The sequence below is a fragment of the Mercenaria mercenaria genome, chromosome 6, assembly GCF_021730395.1.
Source record: "Mercenaria mercenaria strain notata chromosome 6, MADL_Memer_1, whole genome shotgun sequence".
Lineage (NCBI taxonomy): Eukaryota > Metazoa > Mollusca > Bivalvia > Venerida > Veneridae > Mercenaria > Mercenaria mercenaria.
The window spans coordinates 31,218,267-31,241,039 of NC_069366.1; the positions used below are offsets into that span (position 1 = coordinate 31,218,267).

A 22,773-nucleotide genomic window follows, 5' to 3' on the forward strand; every position below is an offset into this window, starting at 1 on the left:
TCATTACGCACATATTTTCATAGAGATAAAAATTCAAAAAGTCATGTTACAAAAATGCGATATAGTATTATGGTATTTATCAAAATATTCAATTACTTTCAAAGTTACAGTCTCGTTCAGCAGAAATTTATGCAAACCTGCACACAGAGTAGATTCCTCGCACAGTTTGTAATTTCATCAAAGAGTGATTATCAAGTTTGATCTGTTAGTGTTTTAGGTAAGACGATGATGATGATGATAACTGAAACTAACCGCTCGCCATATCGGTAAAAGCAGAGGCTATTTAGTGGATATCATTCAAATATTTACATGACCTTTTCTATTGATAGTAAATAAAGTTTGTTCGAAGCTACAGATCAAATCACATTAACTGAGCACGAAATAAAGTACTTTTAATTCATTCAGTTTTGATTTGTATTCTATTACACATTGTTTTTGGGTCGATTTCGCGTCAATTTATAAGCAAAAAATGTTTTTATGGACCAGGAAGTTTCGTTGAATAGATGCAACATTTTGTTACAATTTGCATTGATCAGTTTTGAAATAGTTTATTTTACTGAAAGCCTTAACATTTTTAAGACACTTAACATGGACACACTTTGGATTGCATATTTTGTTTCTGTTTTGAGTTGTTTTCCTGGTAAGTATCTTTCTTGAATATTTGCATTTTTAAAGCTCATATTTTCTCTTTTTTGGACGTTCTGTACGTGATTTAAAGATATTTTTCTGTAAAAAAATCGTTTAAGTCTGACTGTTGTTTACACCAGGTATGTCTCTTTGCCAGACGTGTGAAGGAGGCTTTTGGGGAGAAAACTGTACACAACCATGTGGTCATAACTGCTACGCTCCTTTTGGCTGTGATAAGGAAACGGGTATTTGTAGACGTTGTACAAATTCCTATCGCTGGGGATTGTACTGTAACAATATATGTCCAGAAAACTGTTCTGATGGCCAATGTTATAAAGCAAACGGACAATGTTTCACGTGTATTTATGGTTGGTATGGAGATAAATGTAATGCGACATGCCCAAAAACGTGTTTTACATGTAGTAAGTCTGGCAGATCATGTCACACGTGCAAGAATGGATACTGGGGAGAGCTTTTGTGTAAAAGGAATTGTACTGCTAACTGTCGTGTATGTGATAAGCAAACAGGACAATGCATTGTGTGTTTACCTAAACGTTGGGGTACAAACTGCACTAGTGTATGCCCAGATGAAAACTGTCATAGATGTGATGCTAAGACTGGCGCATGTCTGCAGTGTGAAATCGGAAGATGGGGGTGATACTTGTGAAAGCGTTTGTGGAAAATGTTTGTCGGGTTCTTGTGAGAAAGATGATGGCAGTTGCAAAGGATGCATTCCTGGATTTTTTGGCGAAAAGTGCACTTTTCAATGCAACACAACAAACTGCCTTGTGCCTAGCTGTAATTCCAAAACACAAACATGCGACCGTTGTCGCGATGGTTACTGGAACACAGCTTGTGATACACATTGTGCATCAACATGTCCTAGTACGTGTAGCAAAGACAGTGGCGAATGTACGAGTTGTTATTACAGGACATTTGGACAATTCTGTGAACGAAATTGCAGTCAATCATGTCCAGGAAACTGTGACAGACGCTCTGGGGAATGTAACAATTGTTTATCTGGTTCCTGGGGTCGGTTCTGTGAACACGAATGCAGTCGCGCGTGTCTAGGACATTGTAACAGACAATCAGGAACGTGTGCCGATTGTAAAATTGGATTTTGGGGTCCATTATGCTCGGAAGTATGTAGAGAAACATGTTTGTTAAAGACATGTGACAAAAATAATGGGAGATGCGGGAGTTGTGCAACTGGTAAATGGGGAGAAATGTGTGATATGACTTGTAGTCTTCAATGCTATGGTAACTGTGACAGAGATACCGGTGTGTGTCCAGCATGCTATCCAGGTTACTGGGGAAAGTTTTGTCAAAACCAGTGTACATCCAGTTGCCATGACAAGTGTGAAAAAGAGTCTGGACACTGTAACTCCTGTAACTCAAGTAAATGGGGAGAGTTCTGTGAAAATGTATGTAACTGTGACTGTGACAGGTATACAGGTCAATGCAGGTCTTGCGATGCTGGGTTTGGGGGAGAATCCTGTTTAAACAAATGCCCTACCAACTGCCAGTCGGGATGTTATCAAACTTTGGGAGAATGTAAATACTGTAAATCTGGAACATGGGGTGTAAATTGTAGCAATATGTGTCCTGCACACTGTTTCCAATCATGTAATAGTCGTAGTGGTGTCTGTGACCAATGTATAAACAATTTCTGGGGTGATAAATGTGACAAGAAGTGTGTTGAAAACTGTGACATATGCCATCAACAGACAAGTAAATGTGAAAGCTGCGTACCCTCGAAATGGGGAGATTCATGCAAGAATGAGTGTCCACATAACTGTAACAAAGAATGCAATATTACGAATGGAAAATGTAAATATTGCCTACCTGGTTTCTGGGGAGCGAAGTGTCAGTATACGTGCGAACAAGGAAATTGTCAAAGCTGCAAGGCAAATACTGGAGAATGTGAACTTTGCAAATTGGGGAAATGGGGAGACAATTGTACATCTATTTGTCCAAAGAACTGTGAAAACGGTTGTGTACAAACTAACGGGAGATGTCTTACCTGCAAACCAAACTTTTGGGGACGTTTTTGCGAGCAAGTCTGTAAATCAGATAATTGTCTGACCTGTTATAAATCCTCGGGATACTGTGAAACTTGCAACATTTCGTCATGGGGACAAAGCTGTAATTATTCTTGCAGTAAAAATTGCATAATCGATTGTAATATAACCACCGGTAACTGCAATGGGTGTAAATCAGGCTTTTGGGGAAAACAATGTGAACACGTCTGTACATACACTAATTGTGAAATGTGTTCACAATATTCCGACCACTGCTTAAAATGCAAACCCGGCTATTGGGGAAAGAAATGCGAAAACAGCTGCGACATTAGTCGATGTCAGGACTGTGAAATAGAAAAGGGATACTGCATATTGTGTAGGGCTGGAAATTGGGGGCTTTCTTGTGAGAAGAGCTGTATCGGCGGGTGCCAGTGTTGTAACGTACACAATGGGAAATGCGAACAATGTCCGACAATCTATACAGGTAAGAATAGTTTAAGTAAACCTACCAGTAGAACTGAAACCAGACTTATTTGTTAACCTAATGAATGTATACATTCATTTAACTTCCGTTTTTACACTCGCATCAGTTTAATCTTTGTTCACGATACATCACATCTGAAGAGTAAACATCTTTCTACAAAGGCTTCCCGAAATATAGATAAAATCTTAGTACATTCATCTCTCAAAAGCGATATATCTCTATAACAAACAGATTTTAGTTTGCTCTAAAGAAGTTGAATGTTATGATATTTTAAGTTCGTAGATTTATATTAGCTTTTACCTTGTAGAAAATGTTTTTAAAAAAGCAAATGCTAATTCAATACTATGCCATGTTACAACCCGTTTTGTAATAAAGTTGCAAATTGTAATAATTATAACAAAACGGGTTGGAGTGCTTATTACAATTTGAAATGGGCATCACAACCCGTTTTGTAATAAAGTTGCAAAATGTAATAAATTTCTCAGAGTGTGTGTAAATGTATTTCAATCATAGTTCTAGGGTTCACTATGTGAATAAAATTGAATGAGGTGAGGATGTCAGGTGACGTACTTTTAACCTGTAATTTTACTCATTAATTGTAACTAAGAAGGTTGGTGAGCATAACATCAAGGAAGTTTCAACAAAATGGTAAAGAGTACTTATTACAAAGTGAAAATGAACAAAGCATCCCGTTTTGTAATAAAGTTGCAAAATGTAATAAATTTCTGAGTTAGTTGAAAAGCATTTGTGTCATAGTTCTAAAGTTCACTATGTGAATAAAAGTGAAGGGGGTGAAGATGTAATGTGTCATACTTATGACAATTTGGCATTAACTATTTCCATAAAGTTAAAAAAACAACAAGTACTTACAAATCAAAGCGGATACTCAAATTGTCATAATTATTACAAAACGGGTTAGAAAGTTTATTACAATGTGAAATGGACATCGCAACCCGTTTTGTAATAAAGTAGCAAAATGTATTAAATTTTTGAGTTAGCTGAAACGCATTATGTCATTGTTCTGAGGTTCACTATGTGAGTAAAAGTGAAGTATGTGAAGATGTAATGTGTTATACTTACGACAATTTGTCATTAACTATATACATAAAAGTAAAGAAGAAAGACAAGTACTTAGAAAATCAATGAGGATACTCAATTTGTAATAATTATTACAAAACGGGTTAGAAAGCTTATTACAATGTAAAATGGACATTCCAACCCGTTTTGTAATAAAGTTGCAAAATGTAATAAATTTCTGAGTTAGTTGAAACGCATTTTTATTATAGTTCTAAGGTTCACTATGTGAATAAAAGTGATGGATGTGAAGATGTAATATGTTATACTTATGACAATTTGGTATTACCTTTTTACATAAAAGAAAAAAAAGAACAAGTACTTACAAAATCAATGAGGATACTCAAATTGTAATAATTATTACAAAACGAGTTAGAAAGCTTATTACAATGTGAAATAGACATCGCAACCCGTTCTGAAATTAAGTTGCAAAATGTAATAAATTTCTTAGTAGGAACGCATTTGTGTCATAGTTCAAAGGTTCACTACGTAAAAAAAGTGCAGGATGAAAAGATGTAATGTGTCATATTTACGACAATTTGGCATTACCTACTTACTTAAAAGTAGAAAAAAAGTACTTACAACATTAATGTGGATACATAAGTTGTATTAATTATTACAAAACGGGTTAGAAAGCTTATTACAATGTGAAATTGACATCGTAACCCGTTTTGTAATAAAGTTGCAAAATGTACTAAATTTCTGAAATAGTTGTAACGCATTTATGTCATAGTTCTAAGGTTCACTATGTGAATATAACTGAAGGATGTGAAGATGTAATGTGTCATACTTACGACAATTTGACATTTACTACTTACATAAAAGTAAAAAAGTCAAGTACTTACAATATTAATGCGGATACTCAAATTGTAATAATTATTACAAAACGGGTTAGAAAGCTTATTACAATGTGAAATGGACATCGCAACGTGAAGATGTAATGTGTTATATTGATGACAATTTGGCATTAACTTTTTACATAAAAGTAAACAAAATACAAGTACTTACATTATCAATGTGGATTCTCAAATTGTAATAATTATTACAAAACGTGTTAGAAAGCTTATTACAATATGAAATGGACATCGCAACCCGTTTTGTAATAAAGTTGCAAAATGTAATAAATTTCTGAGTTAGTTGAAACGCGTTGGTTTCATAGTTTATGTGAATAAAAGTGCAGGATGTGAAGATGTAATTATTATTTTTAATTTAAATGCCAAATTGTCAAAAGTATGACACATTACTTATTCACCTCCTTCAAATTTATTCATATAGTGAACCTCAGAACTATGACAAAAATGCGTTTAAACTAACTCGAAAATTTAGCACATCTTGCATCTTTATTACGAAACGGGTTGTGATGTGCATTTCACAATGAAATAAACTTTCTAACCCGTTTTGTAATAATGATTTCAATTTCACTCATTTTATGAATATCCAATTTTATTTTCTAACTGCTTGCCTTCTTTTCTTATGTATGATAGGTAAAAGCCATATTGTAACAAGATCTTCATCTCTTTCACTTTACTCATATAATGAGCCTTAGAAATATGACACAAATGCGTTTCAACTACCTCAGAAATTTATTACATTTTGCAACTTTATTACAAAACGGGTTGCGATATCCATTTCACATTGTAATAAGCTTTCTAACCCGTTTTGTAAAAATTATTAAGTGTGTAAGCATTTATTATTTTCTACTTTTATAAAAATAGTTAATGCCAAATTGTCATAAGTATGACGTATTACATCTTCACTTAATTCACTTTTAATCACACGGTGAAACTTAGAACTGTGACACAAATGCCTTTCAACTAACTCAGAAATTCATTACATTTTGCAACTTTATTACAAAACGGGTTGCGATGTCCATTTCACATTGTAATAAGCTTTCTAACCCGTTTTGTAATAATTATTACAATTTGAGAATCCACATTGATATTGTAAGTACTTGTTTTTTTTATGTAAAAAGTTAATGTCAAATTGTCATAAGTATAACACATTACATCTTCACATCCTTCACTTTTATTCACATACTGAACCTTAAAACTATTATACAAATGCGTTTCAACTAACTCAGAAATTTATTACATTTAAACTTTATTACAAAACGGGTTGAGATGTCCATTTCACATTGTAATAAGCTTTCTAACCCGTTTTGTAATAATTATTACAATTTGAGTATCCTCATTGATTTTGTAAGTATTTGTCTTGTTTTTTTACTTTTATGTAAATAGTAAGTGCCAAATTGTCGTAAGTGTGACACGTCACATCTTCAAATCCTTCACTTATATTCACATAGTGAACCTTAGAACTATGACATAAATGCGTTACAACTATTTCAGAAATTTAGTACATTTTGCAACTTTATTACAAAACGGGTTGCTATGTCAATTTCACATTGTAATAAGCTTTCTAACCTGTTTTGTAATAATTATTACAATTTATGTATCCACATTAATGTTGTAAGTACTTGTTTTTTTTCCTACTTTTATGTAAGTTGGTAATGCCAAATTGTCATAAGAATGACATCTTCACATCTTTCACTTTTATTTACGTAGTGAACCATAGAACTATGACACAAATGCGTTTCTACTAAGAAATTTATTTCACACTGTTATAAGCACTGTAACACGTTTTGTAATAATTATTACAATTTGAGTATCCTCATTGATTTTGTATTTGTTTTTTTTTTACTTTTATGTAAATAGTTAATGTCAAATTGTTATATTTCAAATTGTAATAAGCACTCCAACCCGTTTTGTTATAATTATTACAATTTGCAACTTTATTACAAAACGGGTTGTAACAATGCCATCCAATCACATACTGCTTCTCAATATAGCTTACCTGTTGTTAGTTTAAAGCTACTCGCCCACAGTTTGGGTTAAACTTTTCAACATGTTTATTTCCACCTAGTTTATGACACTGAAAAATGACTGAGTGGGCGAAAATAAAAGTTACATATTGGGTTAAATGCAAAAACAATGTAAATTTTCTGTATTCTGTCAGAAGTGTGCAACGGTTTTCTAAGTTTTGCACAATATTTTTGGTTCTTTTTCAGAATATCTTGCAAAAATCTTATGTCAGTAGGTTTGTACCACTAGTCACTTTCAGACTACTCACTTTTTTGGACTTTTGAGAGAATTTTCGCCTAAAATGTGTGAGTCAGTCCCTTTAAAGACACATCTGACAGTTTTCTATATGTATGTAGGCAAAAATTTTCCTACAAACAGGATTTCTTTAAACTTTGAGTACTGACTGAGAATCAAGTTAAAACGGAAATATGTATTAAAAATCATAGGTACCGGTGCTTGCTGTTGAATTATCTGCCCTTGAAAATCAGAAAATACTAAAAATCCAATTTTCAAGGGCAGATAATTCAAGATTAAGGCAATGGAAATGTGCATTTTAATTTATATTTCTGTTTAGTCATCATTTGCATTCAGTATACAAAGTTTAAAGAAATTCGGTCCATGGGAAAGATCAGGACTTTGAGGTATAATTTTATCATGTTTATAGTCAAGGACATTTGCCACAGTGTCTATATTGACATGGGGCAAAATTTTCTTACGGACAGAATTTCTTCTTTCAACTGTGTTTACTGACAGAGAACCAAATAAAAAAAACGGAAATATAAATAAAGCAAATCATAGGTACCCAGCCTTGGTCATGAATTGTCTGTCCGTGAAAGTCGGAAAATACTGAAAAAATCTATTTTCAAGAGCAGATAATGCAAGAACAAGCACCGGTACCTATGATTTTTAATACATATTTCCGTTTTAAACTTGATTCTCAGTCAGTACACAAAATTAAAAGAAATTCTGTCTGTAGGAAAATGTTTGCCTATATACATACAGAAAACTGTCAGATGTGTCTTTAAATGCTCAAAAATCTTTAAACTTTTTACTTAAAGAAATAAAAACAGCATCAGATTCTATTATAAATTCAATAATAAAACCATCTTGCATCCATTTATCAAGTATTATCTATTTGTAATTCTTTGACGCGAGGTATAATTTCTATGATTTACATTCATAATGGTGCGATAATTAGGACGGTTATTCAAATGGTGATGCAAGCGCAAACCCTTAAAGAAATTTTAAACAGACTATGATCACATCAAAAATGAAAAGGAACTTAAAATAGATCACCTCATTCAAGATTGCCGCCATTTTGAAAATGGCTGCCTGATTTTATACAACACTGTATTTTCTAATGATCGAGTTAACCAAATTCACTTTTTACACTTAAAATCATCCGATATTTATTTAAGTAACTGAAACTATCAACAGAATAAAGATTCTCTGTTTATGCAGGTCATTATTATTATGTTACCTAAATTGCCGATTGAAATGAGACCACAAAATATACATATGGATTAGATATGGTTGTCAAAGTATCCGTTGCTGGGTTTAAAATTACCCGACACTGGTTTGAATTTATTAGTAGGAAGTAACCGGATTTTGATTAAAATAAGTTTTATTGAAAAAAATATAAACTTGTTGAAAAATATCAATCTATCAAGATAGACTACTGACCTAAATCAACGTTTGAATAATAAAGTTATACAACATTCTTGAATCCTGGACAGACTATATGTGTAGATGTGACACAACACCTGTTCGTCACGACAAGGCATTTAATTACAACGGTCATAGCTGTATAAAGCATTTTTATTCTTTTTTCCTAGTAGCAGGACTTTCTGAAGAGATGTGGTTTATCAGAACAACAGATATTGTTGACGAGGTATAGTTTCAGGCAAGCTGAAATATGTCTTAAAGCCTCAAGTGTCACAAGATAAGTGCAAGTACATTAGATAGTATGGAGCAATGATGTTGTGACTTTTCTCTATGAACATTATGGGTGCATATATTAAACACATTTCTGAGCATTTCAGTCTTCCATGCATGAGACAAATGTAAAATTACATACGACATACAGCGCTGTTAAAGGAGCATATCTATCTTGTTACTTTCTTCAACTATGCAGGCTTTTTATATTTCATTTATATTCCGTATTTTTACTTAATATTCAAACCAAAATTAATCAGCAGAGGAACATTTTCTAAAAATCTTGAATTCGTTTGTGTGTACACCTGTGTATTTGTTTTTCAAATGTCAGCTTTTAATTGTTTTGCCAAGTTGTTCTTTCTGCCGACTGTGTTAAGACCGCCATTGTCAAAAAGCTGTATATGTTTCTTGAAGCAGTAATTAGGACTCACTTGTTCTTTTCACATAAATCACAAGTAGTACCAAACACGGCGAAAATTTAAGGGTCAGTTTTTAATATTTGTATGTGAATTCGTACGTGTAGTAAATCCCTCAACAGAATATTAGGCGTCTGTTGAAAAGAATCCAGCTTTATTTACACGTTTAAAATCAGTACAGTTTGAACATAGACAGCTAATTGTGTGAAAATAGTAAAATTCTGTGTATTTGAAAAACTCAGGCGTTATTGAAAACAGGAATGTAATCATACACATGCGTGTAATTGTATAGAAATGATACCGAAGCCTCTCTAAAAACTTTCCTTATGATTATATCTTCATTGCTCCAAAGTTAACCCTTACTTGCAATGCTTTATCAACAGCTCGATTTACTCCAGTCCGACAAAAAATATCCATGCCAGGGATCATTATTTTCTGCTCTACTGTCGAAATATCTTTTCAACACTATAATCATATATCAGTGTATTAGAGGCGATTCTCACTTTTTTCAAATTCTTTAAATGTGCACGGAATATTCTATAATTTGCCTGCACGTTTTAAGAATTCAAACATTGTCGGACATTATTGGAGGTCTTAAAATGCGTGGGGCAATTCTAGAGCGGTTCATATTCTCATACTGCGCATAACATATACATGTGTACCGCATCCATGTATTTTTATTTCCTGCAGCCATTTTGAAAACAACGACCAATTTGATTAATATAAAGATTAATTACTCTATTTACAATATGTCAAATTTATGATTTATAAGTTTTGAAAAATATACTCATTGAAAATAATTGTGGTGATATTTCCGGCGGTCATTTTGAAAATAGCGGCCATCTTGATAATTTTGGATTTTATTGTCTTTTATTGTTTATTTTGTTGATGATCCGATACTTTAGAATCATTAACAGATGATTTAAGGTTATTTGGATAGTTTTATGTCATTTGTATTTTAATTTTGTTCTAATCTTAGACGACCAGATTAAAAATGGTGGTCATCTTGAATAAAAAGAGATCTTTTTTGTCCCACTTCATTTCTGAAGTTCCCACGGTCTGGTAAAGACTGTCAAAATGTTCATGCATGAATCGCGATTTACACTTTTGACAGCGGGTACCTTAATTACGGATACATGTACTTTTATAATAACCATTTTTTACTGTGTCTGTGATGAAAGATGTCATTTTAATTATATTCAAATTGTTAATTCCAGGTGATACAAATGTAGTTTTACCTACCGAAACTTACAGAAACATTGTAATAATCACTGTGTCAGTTGGAATCGGTTCCGGAATCGCTACTATTATTGTAGCTATCATCATGATGAAATGTATTTTAAAAAGGTAAATCATGTTGATCTAGTAAAATTGTGTACATTTAAAAAACCCGACAGTTTCTGAAAAACATCTAGTGTATCTATACATGTATTGATTTTAACAGATAGGTTTCGAACGCATTTCGTTTTATTCTGTTGAAAAAAAAACATATTTCTGAAAGTTGATATTTTAGATGTAATTATTGAACATCTACAAGTACGGATACCGTGACGAGTATTACATCAGTAATAGTATGATTACACGCCATTGCTGCACATACTTTTTAATTGATTCGAGGTTTTCTTTCTAGTCTATAACTTGCTGTGCAACTGACTATTCTGAAACAAATACCAGTATGCTGAAAGATAGAGTTATAACATTACATGTGTCTTTTATATTTCAAGAAGTAATAAAAGGATGGAAAGAACCAAGAATCCAAATTCAGGTAAAATACTAGTATATGACATGTTGTGCATGCATGTAGCACACTTCGTAGTACATGCGAACCTCTTACAAGCGAGTGTCCGAAATGTTTAGATCTGCACTTCAGCTCCACTTTGATAATGGAGTAAAAGACTGCAGATTTTTACTTAACAATAGTTCTTAATTGGTCTTCAACAGGGTAATTTAACCAATTTGTCGGTTAGTAATGACTTGGTAGATACATACTCAAACTTCGTGTACATGTAGTATGTACGAACGCAGTATGCTTTACGTGTGAACAATGACTTTGAAAAAAAGTCAATCAACAAAGAAAGATCGATATGGAACTAACCCGTTCGAAAAATATAAGAAAATAATGAAAAGATGTTGGACTGATTAATTCTAAATTATAATCCGCTATAAGCCTTTCATTGATGTCTTTACAAAATAACCATGGCGGGAGTTTTCGTTACCATGATATAATATTTTTGACGAAGTATAGCGCTGTCATTTGACAAAGTGCACGCGGCATACTGTGTATCCCTTTGTCACACTCCTTTGTTACACAATATATCATACTGCTGCACTTAAAGATGGTTGATAAGATTTCGGTCAACTTATGGATTTGTTTAAAACTTTGATAACTGATCATTTACGCTTATATGTGTTCATCGATTTCTTGGTACATGTTAGACTTTCACTGGAAAATAAGTTTGATGTTCCTATCCTGGTTGCCTAACCAAGATAGCATTATTTTAGCACATGTATAAATTAAATAAACATATTTTGCCTACGGAAGAATATGAATATAAGAACTGTTGTAGTAAATCTGTCAAACATTTGCATTGAAAAGTATGCATTTTGCCAAAATTGCAAGTTATTATTACCTCCCTTTGACTACCTCGGTTGCGCATTGGAAATCAGTGAATTCCGAAGCTACATGCTGTTTTGAAACATGTCTTTTGTTTCAGGAAGTGGAAATATCCCAGTAGTTATCAAACGCAAATGTAAAACTAGAAATTCTATCGGAATCTAAAGAAATAGTCCACTTTTTCAATACTTTGATATTAAAGTGAGGTAATTACAATTTTTGATGAAAAGTAGTAAAATATACTTTTTCAGTAGGGATCTATCTCTATATAATGGGTCTTTATGTTCCTTAAATCAATCTCTAACAAAATGTATAAAAACTGAAAATTGTCATAAATGTTGCACAAACCATTTAAAAAATGACAGTATGTTATGTGATCTACAACGATATGACACCTATATAGCGTACTGCCGAATATTGGGTGGCACTAGGAGTAATGCATTTTATTTGGTACTGTGTTTAACTAAGTGAATTGTAATCAACTTTGCTTTATTTCATGTTGTAGGTCAGACAGATATGGCTGAATTTTCTCATGCCAGAACACCAGATCATCCATACGAAGAGCTTTGAGGATTTGCTGTAAAATGTACATATGAATGAAGAACTAAACGACAGAAAACTATTCAGCAATTTATTTTTTGGTACCATAATTGTCAACATCAAAATGTTGCATGGACTCAAATTTGGAGAATATGATGCGTGTTGAAGTATTCTTACCTTTTCGTTGTGCAGAAAGTTTATGTCGACACTACTTTTATGAGCTCGAGCGTTGTTATTAAGGGGGGAATGCGTTTCAAACCAGTACTCGGGCGTTTTTCTTATAGAATTTCTTGATGGAATTAATGTAATGTGTTCTTGTAGAAACAGCTAGTAATAGAAATTTCTGTTTGACAAGAAATCTGCACAACTGGGCCTCAAGCATTAGAGAAATATTTTAAACAGAACTTTTTTGCGCTTTTCTGACGCTTTGCTATTACCGGACGTTTTTCATTTTGTTCCCAACATTGCTTATAATCAGATTGTCTTTGACTTTAAAACGTACAAACCAAAGTTTCATCTACTGTTAGTAAGAAAGATAGTTTTCAATTGTCGCAATTTTAACATTATTTATCCAGGTTCCTAGAGCATTGTAATCTAGTCTTCTCCTGATCATTGGTCAATAAATGAGGGATTCGTCTAGCACAGAACTTCCCAAGATCTAAATGCTTTGTCAGAATAGAGTGAACTGTTCCTTTTGAAATAATCAACCTACTAGCTATATCTTCCATAGAATATCCCCATCTTCCGCCACATGATATTTGAAAGCATCAATATTCTAGAGATCAACGATGTCTTAGACCTTTACAACAAGCATCTTCAAGGTCATGAAACAAGACTTGAAATTCTTTACCCACCTTCAAACTGCCTTAAATAACACGTTAGAGTGATCATGTATATTGTCCAGTTCATTAAAAACTTGTTTAGCGCAACACGCCCTTTCATATAGGCACGTATTTTACGTTTCACTGTCTTAACCATTTTAACACAGAAAATAGCCGGTATATAAGAGTGTCATTATTTAAAATGTATACAATTTTTTCATTCTTCTCCGATCCGATTTCCAGAGCTTTTCGAGTTTGTGTTGACATTGAATATCTGATTACACGTATATATAAATTAAACATGAAAATCATGTATTTATGTATGCAACCGCATCAGTAACAAAACTTTTTGAAGCACCATCGTAACTTGGTAACTGTCTATAATATGGCGTAATTTGTAAATTATGTAGTGATGTCATTTTTCCAACCATTTCAGTAACTCTTTGTTTTCAAACTAAACATGACAATGGATGTTTATATGTATTCATGTACTCAGTTGTCTATGATAGATAAAAGCGCCTAAGTTTGTGTGTGTCTGCGTGTCCGAGGGTTTCGAAAGACGGTTTCGTTTGCTCTAATTTATGCTGCACTATACACTATCATTATCTAATATTAGTCTTATCAATGTCGTATAATATGCGGTATTTACCAAAATATCAATTTACTAATAAAATTAAATCTCATCAACAGACTTCAAACCAGAGAAAATGTATCGGAAAATGTATCGTGTGCAATACCCAGACCCATAGCTCAAAGGTCAAGGTCACACTTAAAGGTCACTAGTCAACATCCTGTCCAGTCTGTAAAATATTTTAATAAAAGCTCATGTGTCATATGGTGTATTTTTTGAGAATTACTCCCCTTTGTTTGATGATTTCTTACATTTTCCCCACATTTTCCAATCAATTTCAAAATGAAATATTATCAAAATTGAAATTAAATAGTTTTTAGCTCACCTGAGCAATGCTCGGGTGAATTCTTCTGATCGCTCGGTGTCCGGCGTCCGTCGTCTGTCTGTCGTCTGTCGTCCGTCAACATTTAGCTTGTGTATGCGATAGAGGCTGTATTTTTCAACTGATCTTCATGAAATTTTGTCAGAATGATTATCTTGATAAAATCTAGACTGAATTTGAAAATGGGTCATCTGGAGTCAAAAACTAGGTCACTAGGTCAAATCAAGGAAAAACCTTGTGTATGCGATAGAGGCTGTATTTTTCGATTGCTCTTCATGAATTTTGGTCAGAATGATAATCTTGATAAAATCTAGACCGAGTTCGAAAATGGATCATCTGGAGTCAAAAACTAGGTCACTAGGTCAAATCAAGGAAAAACCTTGTGTATGCGATAGAGGCTGTATTTTTCAACTGATCTTCATGAAATTTTGTTAGAATGATTAACACCTTGATAAAATATAGACCAAGTTCGAAAATGGGTCATCTGGGGTCAAAAACTAGGTCACTAGGTCAAATCAAATTCGAAAATAGGTTATCTGGAATAAAAAAGTAGGTCACTAGGTCAAATCAAAGAAAAATTTTGTGTATGCGATAGAGGGTGTATTTTTCAATTGATCTTCATGAAATTTTGTCAGAATGATTATCTTGATAAAACTTAGGTCAAGTTTGAAAATGGGTCATCTGGGTTTAAAAACTAGGTCACTAGGTCAAATCAAAGAAAAACCTTGTGTATGCGATAGAGGGTGTATTTTTCAATTGATCTTCATTAAATATGGTCAGAATGATTGCCTTGAGTAAATTTAGGCCAGTTACAAATATGGATCATCTGGAGTTAAAAACTAGGTCACTAGGTCAAATCAAAGAAAAACCTTGTGTATGCAATAGGGGCTGCATTTTACATCGGATCTTCATGAAATTTAGTCAGAATGTTTGTCTGGATGAAACCTAGGTCAGGTTCGAATATGGATTATCTGGGGTCAAAAGCTAGGTCAGCCAGTCAAATCAAAGAAAAACCTTGTGTACGCAATAGGGTCTGCATTTGACACTGGATATACATAAAATTTAGTCAGAATGATTGCCTTAATGAAATCTAGGTCAAATTAGAATATGGGTCATCTGTGGTTAAAAACTAGGTCACTATGTCAAACAAAAGAAAAACCTTGTGTATGTAATAGGGGCTGCATTTTACACCGGATCTTCATGAAATTTGATCAGAATGTTTGTCTGGATAAAATCTAGGCTGAATTTGAATATGGGTCATCTAGGTCAAAAACTGTATCACCCGGCCAAATTAAAGGAAAACCTTGTGTACGCAATAGGGGCTGCATTTTAAACCGGATATATATAAAATTTAGTCAGAATGATTGCCTTAATGAAATCTAGGTCAGGTTGGAATATGGGTCATCTGTGGTTAAAAACTATGTCACTAGGTCAAATCAAAGAAAAACCTTGTGTATGCAATAGAGACTGTATTTTTCAATTGATCTTCATGAAATTTGGTCAGAATGATTGCCTTGATGAAAGTAAGGTCATGTTTGAATATGGGTCATCTGGGATCAAAAACTAGGTCGCTAGGACAAATCAAAGAAAAACGCTTTGTATGCGATAGAGGCTGTTTTTTTATACCCCCACCAAACATGTTTGGGGGGTGGCTATTTAGGAGTCAGTTTTGTCGCGTCGCATCGCGAAATCTATTATCTCAGTTATTACTTAATGGATTTGATTCAAACTTAAAACAGATGTTTCACCTTATCACCCACATCATGTGACATAAGGTGCATAACTCTGACACCAAGTTTTCATGAATTATGTCCCCTTTTACTTAGACTTTAAGGTTAATTTTGTTGTATTTTCACTATTTCTCAGTTATTACTAAATGGATAGGATACAAACTTAAAATAGTTGTTCCACCTCATCACCCACATCATGTGACATAAGGTGCTTAACTCTGACATCAATTTTTTATGAATTATGTCCCCTTTTACTTTAAATTGAAGGTTGATTTTGATGTATTTTCACTATATCTCAGTTATTACAAAATGGATTTGATTCAAACTTAAAATAGATGTTCCACCTCATCACCCACGTCATGTGACACAAGGTGCATAACTCTGACAGCAATTTTTCATGAATTATGCCCCTTTTTACTTAGAATTTAAGGTTAATTTTGATGTATTTTCTCTATATCTCAGTTACTACTGAACGGATTTGATTCAAACTTAAAATAGATGTTCCACCTCATTACCCACATCATGTGACACAAGGTGCATAACTCTGACACCAATTTTTCTTGAATTATGTCCCCTTTTACTTAGAATTTAAGGTTAATTTTGATGTATTTTCACTATATCTCATTCTGATTGGCTTAGAGCAAAAGGGAAGTAACCCTTTTTTAACTTTTGTACTGAGTTTCTTTGCCTTAAATTCCAGAATTAGTCTATTTTTAGAAATCCTATTTTTAGATTTTCAATATTTTAGGTATTTTTCTAACTTTTTTATTATAAGTCCTATGTAAAAAGTAAATACATTTTTCTGTGGTAACATGGGTCGGTAAGACACTTTTAGTGTATCTCTAATATTAGAGATTTTTTATATTTACTAGTATTACTATACTAGTATTATACTAGTATTACTTATATGTGGAAGCCCAGGATGAAGTACTCCAAAGACGAGTAAAATTCTTTTTAAGTATTAAGCTTTTTTTGACATTTTTATATTATTCAAAGTATTTTTAAGATTTCCTATGGTTGCCATTCTTCTGTGACAAGACCGTATGGTGGGGGTATGAGTCACTCCTAGACAGTTCTAGTTTCAATTGAGGTTCATGAAATTTAGTCAGAATGATTGCCTTAATCAAGATCGAATGTTGGTTACCTTGGCTTAAAGACTAGGTCACTAGGTCAAATTGAAGAAAATACTTGTTTCCACTTCAAGAGACCCCATTTTTTGTCCAATATTAATGAAAATTGGTCAGAATATTTGTTTCCATGAAATCACTATGTTAAACATGTTTACACTGTTATGGTATGTTTCTCAGGTGAGCGACCTAGGGCCATCTTGGCCCTCTTGTTTATATTTATAGTTGTAAAAAGAAATTAACAACAGTTACTGTAGATTTTTGTATATGCAATGTACTAATAAAATTACCTTATTTTAATCCAAGTGTTTTGTTATAACATATTGTATTTAATTTATGGGTGGGTGCTAGGGTATATATATATATATATATATATATATATATATATATATATATATATATATATATATATATATATATATATATATATATAGTCAAACCCGGCTGCAGAACCTCCCTTGGGGATTGAAAAATGCCGGTATTTGTGAAAACATATATTTTCTCAAGACAGGTGACGTGTGACCATAGTAAGCAGGTTATATTTTTGGAGGCTGTCTACAGTACGGGTCTGACTGCATAAGGGAGTTCATCGGTTCTAAGACAAAGGCGAATGTACCAAGTAATATAGCAAAAACAAAACAAAATTATGTGGGATAAGGCCGTGACTTTATTGTAAATTTTCAAATGAAAATTATGGCATATTGTAAATATATAGCATGGTATATATGAAACTGATGAGAAAATATGAAAGACAAAGCTCCAGCTAAAATGCCTGGAAGCAACATAGCAGCGCGAAGGTGCAGAAAACTATGAAAATAAGCGCAGAACATACCAGACCTAATAGGAAATTGTAGGTTCTAGTACTTCGCACTAATGAGAAACGAGGCAAAGATGCTCTCACCGATCTCTATGATATAAGATGATAACTATAGATTTCAACGAATGTAATGCATTTTAGATTTTAGTACTAATAAGATTTACAATATGCCATACCGAAATGCACATTACGTGTATTGAGGGCCACTCAACATTTTATGAAAATAAAATTCGCCAAAACGAGGTATGCAGTGAATACACGTTTACTCAATAGGTACAGCAGGTCATTGACAAAAAAAGTCTAGAGCTAGAAATTCCCTTTTGCTATGTACCTTAATTTTTAAGATCAAAATCTATGAAACTCGCTGCATATTTTACATATTGTATATCTTTAAATGTTACAATGTCATTCAGGTACATGTACATATTATCCAATAGTTCGATTACTATAAGCCAGGGTCATCATGAAACCATTGCTGAGGTTTCAGTCAAAATGTATTATCTATTTATTTTGAACGAACATCAGACGAACGGACGGACGGGCGGACGAATAGGAAACCATTAGCCATAAGACTTTCAATTAGAAGAGTCTTACTGTCACTGACTTGTTACGTCATAAACAGAATGTGCTTGAACAGTTTCCTGTGACGTCTTCTTTGCATTCATATTATTGAAATTATTATTCATATCATTATTGTTATAATAATTATTATTATTAACATTATTCTCATAATAGATTCAATTCTGTTTTACACCTATTTTCGATATTTCTTGATTATTTCGTTTTCCATATCAATGCATTTTTATAACTTATTCTTTTACATTCAGGCAGTTAAGTAATGCATGCAACGGACCTAGATAAATCGGATCTAATAAAATTAACCAGGTACAACAGTTACCTTTCAACACAAGGTGCCCCAATAGCTGCCGACCCCGACCATGCCACGCCGCTCCTGTAGCTAAACTGTTTAAAGACATTAGGAGAATAGCCGGTTGACGACATTAGTTTTCTGCAGCCTCTTATACCAGAGATTGACCGTGTTAATGCTGGTGTTACAGTTGCTGACGTAATGGATTATCCGAATCAAAAGCGTACAGGCTAGAACTGCATCTAAAAATAATGTGTATGCATTTCATTAGCGTATACATGTAACAAAATTGATAACCCAGATCCATATTTTAGTCATTAAGAAATACATTTAAAGCTGAATATTGTTCAAAATATAACAATAATCTGTATTAATTTATATAAGTCCTTGTATATGATAATCTTTTGCAGAACGGAACCATACAAAGTATTAGCAGATTCGGTTCGATTAACTTGGTTTATGGGAAATCACTCGTGGCACTCCCAAGTATAGTGTGGCTTATTCCATTTAGCTCAGAATGTTTGTGTTTTTATTTCTGTAGCACCGTTCTCCACAAGTTTCGTTGTTTTGCTGGATTTTATTCTTATGTAAAATACTCCCAGAAACAGTAACCAGACTTAAGTATGAAAAGCACATCTTACCTTACTTCGAACATGTCCGCATTATATTGTTTAACAGTTCTGAAAGAGCTTTGTAATTTCATTACAATGAATTAATAATATATCTATAAATCCGTGAATTATTTGATTTAAACATGACACTTTCGTGCTTTAAGAAATATTTCTACGACTTAGAATTGTGACAGTATGTTATTAATTTTCATAAGCATCACTTACCGTTTACTGTTATACATTACAACAGTTGAGATCTAGGTTACCCTGCTGATGTATAAAATGAAAATATATCTTACATTTCTTTCGATATCTAACAAACAGCAGCTAACCAATATGTTACATTATGAAAACATCCAATATACACGTATCTTTCTTGTCAGCTGTTAATGTTTCATGCCATGGTACGAACCCAACTGGAACGCTCTCTTGCCAGTATAGCTAATCAAGTTAATATAGCCAATTTCGTTCCTGGACACGTAAAAAGCGTAAGCTTACATTACCTTATTACATACCAATTTTCCTATGTGCAGTCTCTACGAACACTTCAACCATCTGACTGAAATACTGTTGAAAACGGCATGGAACCAATTAATTGTAGGCCGCCCCTTTCTCATCGGATCTGTTAAGCTGTAACTAGACTATGCAGCATGCTTTTTATCATTTGAAGCAAGATATTTAAAGTATAATTTTGACAATTGGTAAGAAACAACCAAATGTATATTTCTATTTGATTTAATGACATAATAGTTTGTAATTTTTTTTTTTTTTTTTTTTTTTTTTTTTTGAAATTATATTAGGCTACAAAGCAAAATTCTTTGATTAATCCCAGCGATACTAAATCATGTTACAAAATATTTCCGCAACAATGTACGTTAGAAATGCATAAACCTCAATACACCTCGGGTGAAACCAGTACATGCATATTGTACATATGATTAAAGTCCATAAATAATAATGACCGAGAATAATGTACAGGAACTAACGTACTGCATTTTTGCGCATGTACATGCAAACAAAAAAAAACGCTCGACCACACCCATGTTTTACCTGCTCACTATGTCTGTTAATTTTATTTATTTATTTATTTATTTTTTATATAACTAAAATTCACTTCAGACTGATTCAGTCAGTGACTGAATAAAACCAAATAACCAATATCTTGCTGATTGTACGATGAACACGTGTCTCCATTACTTTCGAGATGACATATTCAAATGCCGTATAAACAGAAAGTTCAGCAATCAAAATTATAAGCGCAGACATCTAAAGAAAATATATAATGTATACTCATCTCAATTGCGAATTCTCAAAACAGTAGCGCTGCAGTTTTCCGTCGTAATCTTCTTTAAATTTTTGTAAACGATCTGTCCTCTACGGATTTCCGATAAAGAATGTACTTGTCACTGCACTAAATTTGCCCATGAAAATCCCGTGGGATTAAAACTTGTCAGACTAGTATCTGAATAGTTCTATAAGTAAACGTCGGACTTCAATATTTTACGATTTTGACATTTCATATAGTCCGACGTTTTATCGAAAGTATGAATTTCCCGGTAGAGCTTTCCGCAAAAGTTCTTGCGGAAGGTTTTACAAGTTCACGGTAGAAGTGTCTTGAAAGCGATAGCTAAATACCAACAACGGACAAAGAAACCTAATTTACACATCCATTGAACATACTGTCTTATTGAAGATATTGAAGATCAGTCCGCACTTTGAAAATGAAATTTACATCCATTCACTTTCACAACACAACACGAACTGTCAAATCTTCTTTATTATAAAGATTAATTTTAGACGAAAAAATATTCTCACGGTCGGATTTGAAAAAAAAAGTGCGGCCCGTTACTAACGTATTGTCTATGTAGTATGCATATGTTTATAATCGATGGGTGTAATCAGCATTTATTGGTTGTAATTTTATTAAAAGTTACTTAAATTAGTTGTAAAGTCCTATCAAAGCAGTTTAAAAGGCTAGTCCACATGCTTTCGGCTGTACCCATGCGTTAAATAATGGCCGCAGATTTTTTACAAGTGTCGTAGGCTAAACGTATTTGTTTTCGTCTAAGCATGTATAATTGATTCTATATATTTATTCGGTGTTGTATTGTCCGTGATATTTCAATAAATTACGCTAGAAGTTTCTGTGAAATGCGTCGGGGAAGTGATTGTTGGTGCAGTTTTAGTTACGGTAAACCAATGTTTCACGTGTATGAGAGTTTTTCTACATTACACTTCAATAAAATAAAGTCGTAATCTGTGCTATGCAAATGGCTGACATTCGATTAAACTTGACACAGGGACATGTTGAACGTCCAAATATTAAAAGGCGCCCTGTGCAAGTTTAATGTTATTGAACTAGTATCTGAACTGATACGACTATAAATACAAATACAGGTGCGGATTAGCAGTGAGGCGTTATGTTAGACAAGACGATACCCACCAAAATTAAAACAATTTATTTCATAAGAGAACATAAATTTACATATAGTACAATATTGTTTATAAATCATTGACAGATATCAAATCATTATGTTATACTGCAGTAGACAAAATAAGTTGCCTTTGTATTGCATGGCAATACTTCATTCTCTTGTTAATACTTATTTTATCAAAAAAAATTTCGGCCTTTGCACCCTACGCTTGTAGTCATATCTGAATAGCTCGGGGGACCAACTCACAAGTTGTAGTTTTCTTTAATCAGAAATTCACATGCCAAGTGCTGGACCATGTGGCTCTAAACCTTGTCCACTGTTAAAAGTTACATTAGCTCAAATTTTATATTTGGAAAAATATATGTTTTCTACACTGTTTCTATGTTAATGCGAACAAGCATGTTTGTGTGTATATATAAACAGTAGTGTATGTAAAGTTAAAAATACTACACATTTAATTGATGCATAACAAGCCAAAGGCTGGCAGTTTATTTCTATAAATTACTGTTACTACACGAAAGTAAAGTACGTACCAAGCACTTACTTAACAATTAGTTTACATACTTTAATATTTAGCCTAAATGGAATACATTTGATGAGGATATTTTACATTTAAAGTTATTACTTACTGATAAAATACTCTAGTAAGAGACAAGCATAGTATAACTGATCTTTTGTTAATAATATATATAATATTAACAAGCATTTACTTCAATATATATCTATGTGTATATTGTTCTATTAATAAAAATGTTGTAAATATAGAAACAAACTTTGTTTGATATCGAATGCGTAAGGACTGAAACTGAATGAAAAATTAATTACATATCTGAAAAATGCAG

At 33.0% G+C, this 22,773-nt stretch overlaps 1 protein-coding gene across 1 annotated transcript; it reads left to right on the plus strand.

Annotated features, from left to right (window-relative positions):
- The first annotated feature begins 546 nt into the window (after positions 1–546).
- On the plus strand, positions 547–17,500 carry LOC123550217 (multiple epidermal growth factor-like domains protein 6). Its single transcript, XM_045338648.2, has 5 exons — positions 547–640; positions 768–3,132; positions 10,633–10,762; positions 11,140–11,180; positions 12,535–17,500. The coding sequence occupies exons 2-5, from the start codon at positions 948–950 to the stop codon at positions 12,597–12,599; spliced, it is 2,421 nt and encodes an 806-aa protein (XP_045194583.2). The 5' UTR covers positions 547–640; positions 768–947; the 3' UTR covers positions 12,600–17,500.
- The last annotated feature ends 5,273 nt before the right edge of the window (positions 17,501–22,773 follow it).

What these genes read in the sequence shown, in the direction of transcription:
- LOC123550217 (XM_045338648.2), top strand. Translation starts at nt 948, where the DNA reads ATGGCCAATGTTATAAAGCAAACGGACAATGTTTCACGTGTATTTATG. An exon ending in ATGTCCGACAATCTATACAG is followed by an intron (nt 3,133 to 10,632) that starts GTAAGAATAGTT and finishes TGTTAATTCCAG; the next exon opens with GTGATACAAATGTAGTTTTA. An exon ending in AACCAAGAATCCAAATTCAG is followed by an intron (nt 11,181 to 12,534) that starts GTAAAATACTAG and finishes TTCATGTTGTAG; the next exon opens with GTCAGACAGATATGGCTGAA.